This window comes from Danio rerio, chromosome 15 (genome assembly GCF_052040795.2).
Source record: "Danio rerio strain M-AB ecotype USA chromosome 15, GRCz13ab, whole genome shotgun sequence".
Lineage (NCBI taxonomy): Eukaryota > Metazoa > Chordata > Actinopteri > Cypriniformes > Danionidae > Danio > Danio rerio.
Genome location: NC_141035.1, coordinates 31,069,283 through 31,080,403, shown reverse-complemented (window position 1 = coordinate 31,080,403; position 11,121 = coordinate 31,069,283). Strand labels below are relative to the sequence as shown.

The following is an 11,121-nucleotide window of genomic DNA, read 5'->3' as shown; positions in this document are numbered from 1 at the left end:
ATTCAAATGTATTTGCTCACCACAGAAAGGTGTCCATTCTTAGCCTTGACTATCAGCAACTCTGAGCCAGCTGTAAAGTCTATGATCCCTTCTTTTCCCTGTGCCACATCGAACTTTATACTGTTCATCAGAGAAAAAGCAAAGCATATTTCTATTAGGTAGTTTAAAGGATAATAATCAGCCAGTTTGGAGTTTTTGTTATATAAACATGTACATATTATTTTGCTGTTTGAATTCTTTTCGATTTTGTAAATAAATGTACTTATTTTTGCATTGTTTGGTTGTCGTTTTGCCACCAATTCTCTACAAACTGAGTCACATCAAAATGTTACCCTAGAGCTAAACTTTAAAGTCTTAACATTCAAATGGGGCTAATGATTTTTGAGTTTGTTGGTGGCAATTGGTTAGTTTGTGTATTGCACATAACATATGCATGCGGAAGGATATTGTGTTACCTGTTTGTGTAGTCTGTGTCATGGGGGGTTTTAGTTTGCAGAATTTTGTTACAAAACCAACTCTCTACAAACTGAGTCACATCAAAATGTTACCTCTTTAACCCCTAGGGCTAAATTTCTAAGTCAAAACATTTAAATGGGGGCTCGTCCGGGATTTCTTTTAATAAAAACATACCTGAAATAGTGATGATTTTTGTGTTTTTTTTTGGCACAACATATTTATTACTTTGTTCTATTTGCATATTACAACAGATAACACAGTAACAGAATAATAATCATGAAGACACAGCAAACTTTTTACACCCTATTCTCCTTCCTATCAACCCATTGCCTATAAAAAATAAATAAATATACAAGGAAAATAAAGGATATGATTAAATCAGGAACAGAATGTTTCCCGGGTCTATGTTTAGACCATGATACTCCCCTACTCCCTCTAAACTTGATTTTGTAGTAGCAGACTGCCAGCATTTACATTGTACTTCAGAAAGTTATTAAAAGGTCTCCAGATATCTTCAAACACATTTTGTTTCTTTTTGACAATGTATGTGATCTTTTCCATTGACATATGCATTTTCTTAAATTTACTTTCCAATTCTAGGTTGATTTATATTTTTCCAATTAAGAGCAATAATACGTTTAGCTTATAAAATACACATCTATGAATCTGACCTCTTTGCTTTGTAAGAGAGGGCTGACAGGAATATTTGTGTTTGTTGGTGGAAATTGGCGTTATTGCACATAACAAACGTATGAGGAAGGATATCGTGTTACCTGTTGGTTTAATCTGTGTCATGGAGGTTTTAAGTTTGTAGAATTTTGTTACAAAACCAGCTCTCTACAAACTGAGTCGCATCAAAATGTTACCTCTTTAACCCCTAAACTTTAGAAGTTTACAAACAGCTGTACTCTGCTTACATCCATTTCCTAAGAAAAATAATCTACCTAAAATACCCAAAAGAATCATTAATATAGTCAGGAAAGAGTGTTTAAAGTTATAAATCTTCTTTCCCTTAATAACATACATTAGATGATTTAATCTTTCTCTTGAGAGATACTTAAACTTGTACATATTATTTTGCTGTTTGAATTCTTTTCAATTTTGTAAATAAATTCACTTGTTTTTTTGCATTATTTGGTTGTCGTTTTGCTATTTTGCCACCAACTCTCTACAAACTGGGTCACTTCAAAAGGTTACCTTAGAGCTAAACTTTAAAGTCAAAATATTTAAATGGGGGCTCGTCCGGGATCTCTTTTAATAAAAAGATACCAGAAACAGTGATGATGTTTTGTGTTTGTTGGTGGCAATTGGCTTTAGTTTGTTTATTGCACATAACATACATATGCGGAAGGATATCGTGTTACTTGTTTGTTTAGTCTGTGCCATGGAGGTTTTCAGTTTGCAGAATTTTGTTACAAAACCAATTCTCTACGAACTGAGTCGAATCAAAATGTCTTTAACCCCTAGAGCTAAACTTTAAAGTTGTAACATTTAAATGGGGGCTCGTCCAGGATCTCTTTTAATAAAAAGATGCTTGAAATAGTGATGATTTTTGTGTTTGTTGGTGGCAATTAGCCTTAATTTGTGTATTGTACATAACATACATATGTGGAAGGATTTCATGTTACTTGTTTTTTAAGTCTGTTATAAAGGTTTTCAGTTTGCAGAACTTTGTTACAAAACCAACTCTCTACATCAAAATGTTACCTCTTTGACCCCTTGAGCTATTTTGTAAAGTCGTAACACTAACCAACCAGCAAGATATGCTTTTATTTTAGAAATCTGATCTAAACCTGAAAGCTGCAACTTGGTTTTATTGAAAACATTAATACGCTTCTTGCAAGTTTTTCTTATTTATGACTCCACACTACTTCAAATAGAAAAAAATTATATAGAAAACCCTAGAGCAAATAGTTTCTGCATTAATTCTTAGATTCTCATAATGCTGATGCCACTGTATGATATACAAATGGGCATACTCGGCTTACATCCAATTCCTTAAAAAATATCACTCATCTAAAATACCTTAAATAATCATTAATAATTATAGTCAGGAAAGAGTGTTTAAAGTTATTTGCGTTTACATAAATTCATGAAACCAGCTCACATGACAGCTGTATGCAAAAGCATTCTCCTTTAAGGACATTTGAGTGTACAGTTAAAAACTAGCCTGGAGCACCATATGCTGTTAAAATATAAGCTCACAATTGATTCAAGAGAAAATTGTGACGCATTTTGAATATCTGTGAATTGATGCAATTTCTGGAACAAATTTTCACCATGACTGAACAGTAACACTCAGTGTTGACAGATATAGCTGACTTTTTCCAGCCCAAAAGCTGTCCAAAACCCGCCCAAACTCACAAAAACACCCAAAATGTTAGATTAATATTTTATTTAATTAAAATTTATCTAAATCAGAAATTAGTCTAGTTAATTTAACTGTCATATTCCTTTAACCATACAGCACAGAAACACTGTGCCCCGCTCACCCACACACTGCACTTTGATGTGTAGATTCCACTACCTATTAGAGTATGTTTTACTTTCAAAAATGTGGTATAGATTTGTCCCATTTGGCGTTTTAAATTCTTTTGAACATATTTAGGTGCTGCTTTTCAATCAGACAACACTTCTAAGTTTGTTTTTGCTGTCAATTGCAGAAAAATATGATTGATAAAAGTGTTATGATTAAACCACTGTGAGTTTAACTGCTGGCACTGCATAAAGCTCGTGCATGAGAAAGAGTCAGATTTTGATTCAACTTCCTTCACCTCCTCTTGCGGGTGGGCCCATGCAGTTTGCGCTATGCACTAGTAACTACTAACTGAATGAAGCAGGAGCACTGTTATGTTCTGTTAAATAATTTGCAGATAAAATTAACATTTCAAAACCGTCCAAATTTTGTCAGCCCGCATCGCATACGCTGTTTTTTACTCGCACATTTAATCAAATTCAAAACAGCCTAATCTAGCAACACCGGCCACACTGCCAAGAATAAATATATTAATTAAATAATGATAATAATAATAATAAATAAATAAAAATTTGGGTTTTGTTCAATAATTTTAGCCCTTCAAAACCATTTCAGGCCAAAAATCAAACGTTTCTATCTAAAATGTGGTGCATCTCTAACTCTTAAATCTGACTTGATCTTTGATTTTGAACTCGGCTTGTAACTCACCTCCCCTGGTTAATGTTAATGTCGTCCATCTTGTCAGCACAGATAGCCACTTTGGTTAACGTCTCAATGACATGCTCATTCTGAAGCACCACATCACCCTGTAGACAGCAAAACAGGTCACATATTAACAGCTCCTTTAAGAGAATAAATAGCAAATAACTAATGTTTAGATTTACCTTCTGCTTATTGTCCTCAGAAGCAACATGAAAAACAAACATGCCGTCGCTCAGAGAGCTGACAGAAATCCCTACAGACAAAACAGAAGTGGACATTGTCACTTTTTCGTTGGTTAGCACTTTTTAAAAAAATCAACACAGGTGTAAGTGAAGTCTAAAATGTTTTGAGTGTGTAGACATTTCCAAAAGTATTCAATTCACCTTAATTTGTATAGCGCTTTTACAATGTAGATTGTGTCAAAGCAGTAAGTAAAGTATAGTAGCATAGTAAATTGAAACAGTGTAGTTCAGTATTTACTGTTTAAGTTCAGTTTAGCACAGCTCAGTTCAGTGAGATTTAATAATAAAGGGGAAAAAAGGTAGTTGAAAGCATGTTTAATCGGGCAGCTTTGGTAGTGCAAACACCTACGTGCAGTCATTGCTCTGTAAAACAACATTTGAGAATTCTTTGAAAAATAATTAAAATTTCTAAGTATTTCCTATTACAGTATATTTTACTTCTGTAGAAAGTCTTATTTCTGTTAGTTTGGCTGGAATAAAAATATAGATATACATTTAAAATGTATATATACAAAAACTGCTAAGGTCAAAATTATTAGCCCCCTAAGAAAATAAGTTTTTCGGGCTGGCTAGAATTGTCCAAGTTATCCAATGACTGATTAAACCAACCTGAAGTGTCTTTTCCAAACAATGACATAGCTCGCAATGCATTGTTTGGGCAAAGAACGATGTAGTGATGAGTGTTTTCTAAAACCGTAGTTGCTTTGCCGCAGATCTATCATTTGAACCACGTTAGTTTTAACATAAAATATCTATAATGACTCTTTAAACGGGGTGAAGTAACAACTTCTTTAGAGAAAAATTTTTTTTTTGTGCCAATTACATTGTTTACACACGCACACATTTAAAAAAAAAAATCCAATATGAGTTTTTGTAAAAACATGCCCTCATTTTCCATATTAATTGAAATATATGTATACGGCACATACAGGGCCTATGTTTCCTTTACAAATATTATTGAGAATGTTCCATAGTCTATTCTAGAACATGAAACCACTAAGCTAACATGTATTCTACTCTCATTTATAAATCATAAAAATTGTTAATGGTTGTAATTTATGTAATGAGAAAAGACAAAAAAATCCTACTTAAAAATAATAATTATTATTAATTTTTATTATTATTATTAAGTAGGATATTTATTATTTATTTATTTATTTATTTATTTATTATTATTATTATTTTTAAGCCTACTTTAACACCTTAATGCATTCAAACCACTGCAGAAATGTTCTAATCAACAGGCCCATGTCATATACAGTTCAGATACTTAATAAATAACTTACTATAAATTAAAACCATTAACGTATACTATGTTTTTTTTTTTCCACATGCTTTGGAGACGTAAATGTAAATTCTGCTTTCAAATAATAGGTCACCTATAGCTTTCGTCATGAGCCACATCAGCATTCAAAATTGGCATTAAAGTTTTTAAAGTGCACCACAAAGGGAGCAGAATTGACAATATGAAGATCGCTAAAACTGAACTGTAAAAATACTTTGAAAGCAAATAACATCTACCACAGATGATTTAGATGTTTTTTAATCATTTATTCATTCATTCATTTTCTTGTCGGCTTAGTCCCTTTATTAATCCGGGGTTGCCACAGCGGAATGAACCGGCAACTTATCCAGCAAGTTTTTACGCAGCGGATGCCCTTCCAACCACAACCCATCTCTGGGAAACATCCACCCACACATTCACATTCACACTCTTTTTTAAATCATTCCAAGTTTAAACGTTGGAATGTTTGAAAGGTATAGGGCATAGGGTGGATAAGTGGGAATAGAACACAGCCAGGAACTATGCTTCGAACTACAGCTCTAGAGATGTGGTTGCAAATGTTGAAATTTGCAACGCAGTTTGCGAATGTTCGTTGGAACGATGGATTTAGGAAATGCTAAATATTTATTAAAACTTTGTTTAAAAATGGGTTTAAAAAATCTTCCCTCCGTTAACCAGCTCTTATATTTGAAAAAGTCCTAGCAGTTCTACTAAAACACACATACTACAATCAAAATATACATTTCTACAAGACATGCTTTTTTTTGGTCAATGAATGAAGGCACAAATACCAGTAAACGGACTACTGCTAACAGTAAATAAGTAAATAACATTGGATGATTAAAACACCATCTTGTTCCAACAATTTTAAATCTGAAAGAGTGATTACTACAAATGCCACAAGGTTTAACGGAAAAAAATCTGTCATTGCAAAATGTTCACATAAATCCTAACTGTAGTTTTTAGGTTAAACTACTATTCATATTTAAGCTCTATCCCTCCTCCTTCTCACCTTTCAGTGAGTTGTAGTCGATCCGCTGTTTGAGTTTGCCCTCCTCCACAATAACGGCACTGTCAGACATGAGCAGGAGCTGTCGGTTGCGTGCTTTATATCCTTTTCGGTCATACTTAATGACTGGAACAGCATACTACAGGGAAGGACGGATGAAGGTTAGATTACATTAGCAGACTCACATACTGTCTATGATCACATGCTTCACATTTTGGGATTTTTGTTTTGTTTTCTGAAGAAACAAAGTAGGCTAATAAGCAATATTTCACAATTAATTATGTAAAATGACAGATTCATGGATTTTTGAATCACATTAAAGAAAGATTTCCAAAATAGCCTGTCCAGAATTCAACTGACCTTCATCTTTTCGTTTCCCAGAGCCTGCAGCACTTTAGGATTGATGTCCTCACCATCTTTTGAACACACAAAAGAACATTTAGAATATACAACGCATCTCTAAATTGAGCTTGATAATAGTGACTGAAAACTCACTGAGCCTTGTGTTCACAAAAAGTTTTGGGACGCTTTGAGGATAGTTGTCCTTCTTGTCCTTAAAGATTTTACTCGCAACCACTTTCTGCTCCATCTGAAACAGCAGATAATAATGCTTAATTTGCAGTAGACTAAATAATGAATAATCAATAACAAACTAAATTTGGTCAATAATAATAATAAAAATAATAATTAAAAACTAAACATGTGTGCAGAAGTTGACAACATTTTTCTTAATGTCCAGTATCTAGATAGCTATAGTTGAATGAATTAATACATTTATAAAAAAATAAATAAAGAATAAAATAAAATCATTAATAATTTGTAATGAATACGATATATACAGTAAATTTCAAAATGAGACAGATTGCTTACATTTTAAGTTAGAGCTCAATATGCAGGTGGCAAAAAATAGATAAGTAAATATTCAAATATAAACAAACGGCATTAAACATAACAATAAAATTTAAGACATAAATATAACAATGACATTTTTTATTAAATAAAATATTTTAATCAATTTTGCCTCCAAAATTTCTATTTAGGTCCATCAATCAAGTGAATAAAAAAAGTCCTATAAATATGATTTATATGATTTTATATTATCTTATAGAATTTCCAAGAACTTAACAATTACATTACATTACACAACAAATAAAAAATTCAATTCAATTCAATTTTAATTTAATTTAAATGTTAAAACAAATTCTGGGCTCAATCTTTACTTCTAATAGACAACAAAGAAGTTAATAAACAAAAGATTTAATATGAAATAATGAATAAACAAAATGCAAACAAATATCTCATAAGATGTCAGACCTGATGCTTCCATTCTGGGTTGATGTTCTTGCAGTACTTCCTCACCATGTTCTGCATGCAGAGTTTGCGGAGGTGCTGTGAAGCCTGAGAGAAAAGATTGAATCTCTCAGCTCAGATCTGGAGGAAAACATGGCTGATTCCTGACTGAGATAATCTTACCTCGACCAGTGCTGGAGGTGGTGTTGGCCAGCTCTTATCCAGAACTGTTTTAGGCTGGCACCTGTGCAAATTCATCAGGAACGAGTAGCGAACGTAATCCAGGAAGTACTCGTTTTCTGGGCATCGCGGCTGGTGGCGGTAGATGAAGCCTTTAATGAACCTGTAACGTGTGAAAAACAAAAGCTGCAGTGAGAATAAGCTCTCTTACTGGACAGAATAACAGCATTACTGGCTGTACTGATCAGGCTAGGTATTGATTCACTGTTCCACTTCAATTTTATTCTGATTCACAAGCTCTTGATACACTTTGATTAAATTCCAATCAATCAAAATAGATTTAATACAAATGCTGTGAACATTTCTGATAATGATCAGTGAGCACTTTGTTATTCTTATCCACGCAACTCAGATAATGTAAGCTAGCAAAATAAACATTGAAACTTTCATTCTTCAACTTTAAAGGGGACCTATTATGCAAAAAACACTTTTATAGGGGGGTTAAGCACAGTTGTGGGGCAACAGTGTGTGAATATAGCCAGCCTCTATTGGTCAAAACTAATAATTTATTTTTTTTAATCACACTTGATTAAAACAGTCTGCAGAAACAGTTTGATTCACATTCTCCCTTTGTTACATGTTATCAGAAGGGGAAAGCCCCGCTCATTAGTGACGATCTCTCCATCATTAGCATAAACAGCCCTGAGCGAGAAGCAGCGTCCACCTTTAGAGTTTTAAATCTGCCGCTATGGTGAGACAAAGGCTACACCAAAATGGTCACCAAAATGGCACAATTAGGATCAAAGCCTAAACGATCCAGTTTTAAAGAGTTTAAAACAATTATTTGTGTTGTATTTCAAGCCGACATATACTCTCTAGGGACATCAGAGACTTATTTTACATCTTGTAAAAAGGAGCATAATAGGTCCCTTTTAAGGATGACCATCTTGTATGACAGACCTGCGAATGGTGTCGGCAGCCTCTCTCCTGCGCTTTGCTGCCCTGCGGGCCAGAATTCCTCTCCACCAGGCTTGGATCCAGACAGCCGAGTGCCGCATTTTTTGGTATTTGGTTTTTTGACTGTAGCCCTTCCAGGATGACTGAAGTTGGGTGGCTGAGGGACAGTTTGTGAAGGTTAACATTAGGCAGACCACCCAGTGGGCATGATTTGTATTTAAAACAGCTCATACCAAGACTGTGTTTCCTGACTTCTAGTGCGTCTTCAGTGGCAAACAAGGTCTTGGGGAAGCGGATGAAGATTTTGGTCCTTTAAAAAATACATTCAATTCAATTCATCTTTATTTTTATAGCGCTTTTACAATCTAGATTGTGTTAAAGCAGCTTAACATAGAAGTTCTAGAGTTAAAGTTTAATTTTGTTATTTACATTGAAAGTTGTCTCCATCAATTTTGGTTCTAGATGAATAATACTAATGTTAAAACATTAATCCTAGCAATGCGTTCAGGCCTGTTTTGACCAGTAGACACAGAAAATGTATAGATGATAAGCAACTGATGTAGTTTTGTTCAAAATATGGTTTCTTTCAGCTATTGTTTACTGGTAAAATAACCACAGGAATAATTGGCTACCCAACGAAAGAGTGATTGGCTTGATTAGCAAACTGATCTGAAAAATACTTGATAGATTAACAACTCATTTTTAAAAGAGTTTTAAGAGATACAATTTAAAAAAAAGTTACAAACATATGTTTACACCATTTTGTTATGTACGGTCTGGAGCACCTTTAGGTGTCATAAATATGACAATTAAGACATTCATCATTAGTTGAATATTCAAAGGAATTTAATAAAAATTCCATTCATTCCAAAGTGGTTGTTCTTGGGAATTCCCAGATTATACATTATACATTTCCTACAATGATATGTTACAATAAGATTTCTCATCAATACTGAACATTTTTATTCATATAAAATATAAATATATGTATTAGTAATAGTATGTATATAGTAAATATATTAAGTTGCTAATCATATACATTATGATTTTAGTTAAAAAAGACCTAACTGTTTCATAACACAACATAATGATTCTTCAGGCCTTTTTGTGAAACATACAGATTTTAATAGCATAAAAAAGGTTGAAATATTTTATCTCTGTAACCAACCTGCCGAGTTTGTACTCCTCGGGCTTGTAGCCGAGGTGCTTGACAAGTGTGGACACACCATCCACTTGACGGCCGTCCCAGTTTGGCCAGGTGTCCGGACACAAAGACTTATACCTGAAAGAGGAAAACACCAGCATTACCCACTAATCTACCCACATGTGAAGCAGAAACAGGAACCACTGTTTTTGACACACTGTTGGTTCCCTTTGACCTTATTTACCACTGTAGTCCACAGGAAGTACAGAGCTTTTAAAAGAGGATTAGAAAGTGTCAAATTTACCATAGTTTACTACTAAATTTTAGTTTTAGTGGAGGCATGCTGGAAAAGAACAGCCTAAATCAGCTAAAATTCTTCAGGATAGCATGAATGACAATTAAAGCAGATTGTGGGTTATTATGAGGTATGTTTTATTAGCATTAGCACTAGTCTAGATTGATGTTTTTTCAGTATGTACATGCCAACCTCTGTAGGAAGGTCTCGTAGCGACGCCGGTATGCAAAGCCAGCTCTCCTCACCCGAAGGTTTTCCATCAGACCAAGATATTTTACTTGGTGTCTAATAAGGACTTCATCAAAACGCCCTGTAGAGAGAAGTATTTCAGTTTAATAATATAAAATATACATGTAATGTAGGTGTAAATCCATTATATTTTCTACAGTTGAGGATAAGAGCAGCTTAACAAACAAAAGACACCAACAACTATCAACAAAGAGGATGGCAAAACAAAGAAGCTTATTAAGTAAGAGAGAATAAGAGTGAAGGAACGAATGACTGCAGTGTGAACAATGAAACCATTGCACCACATATGGAGAAGAAGAACATAGCACTAAAAAACTTTGGTCTTAAAAATGAAAAGATTTAGCATTATATTTCTAAACGTACTTATATATTTATAATAAAATAAATGTACTTTAAAACTAATTTAAATGAATATTATCTAAAGGAAGCTTTACAATATTATATTTGTGCATATATAATAGATTAGTCAGTAGTGAAGCCAAATCTGGAGCTTATCTGACAAAATAAATTATGATAATGGTCCAAAATTAGTAGCTCAAATTTATGTTAGGGAAAAATAATTCATTAAATTAAAATTTAATTAAAAAAGGAGCAAAAATCTAGAGAAACAAAAAATATATAACATTTTGTAGTTTTTTTTGTGCAATTCTTTACATCAATTTAAATGTATTATTTGTCCATTTTTAAAGACGTTCTGTGACTAAAATATAATTTGAATAAATATATCTGTTTAATAAATCTGTTTTGTTCTAATCCACCAAAATATTTTACCTATATGTGGATAAAATATTCGTTTTCAAAAAGGGGTGTACTCATATAAATAATTTATTATTATA

At 33.2% G+C, this 11,121-nt stretch overlaps 1 protein-coding gene across 12 annotated transcripts in view; it reads right to left on the bottom strand.

The window, feature by feature from the left end:
* The window catches only part of myo1cb (myosin Ic, paralog b), an 84,732-nt gene that overhangs the window by 2,645 nt on the left and 70,966 nt on the right, over nucleotides 1-11,121 (bottom strand). For all 12 annotated transcript variants that reach the window (XR_015508716.1, XR_015508717.1, XR_015508720.1 and 9 more), the window contains 12 exons: nucleotides 10,229-10,346; nucleotides 9,766-9,879; nucleotides 8,831-8,907; nucleotides 8,601-8,754; nucleotides 7,644-7,803; nucleotides 7,485-7,568; nucleotides 6,666-6,759; nucleotides 6,531-6,586; nucleotides 6,174-6,309; nucleotides 3,817-3,887; nucleotides 3,641-3,738; nucleotides 21-120 (listed from right to left, as the gene is read on the bottom strand). Coding sequence is in view for 4 of the 12 variants with exons in the window: in NM_001317189.1 (NP_001304118.1) it covers nucleotides 21-120; nucleotides 3,641-3,738; nucleotides 3,817-3,887; nucleotides 6,174-6,309; nucleotides 6,531-6,586; nucleotides 6,666-6,759; nucleotides 7,485-7,568; nucleotides 7,644-7,803; nucleotides 8,601-8,754; nucleotides 8,831-8,907; nucleotides 9,766-9,879; nucleotides 10,229-10,346 (1,262 nt within the window). In the remaining 8 variants the exon portion in view is untranslated. The remainder of the gene's footprint in view (nucleotides 1-20; nucleotides 121-3,640; nucleotides 3,739-3,816; nucleotides 3,888-6,173; nucleotides 6,310-6,530; nucleotides 6,587-6,665; nucleotides 6,760-7,484; nucleotides 7,569-7,643; nucleotides 7,804-8,600; nucleotides 8,755-8,830; nucleotides 8,908-9,765; nucleotides 9,880-10,228; nucleotides 10,347-11,121) is intronic.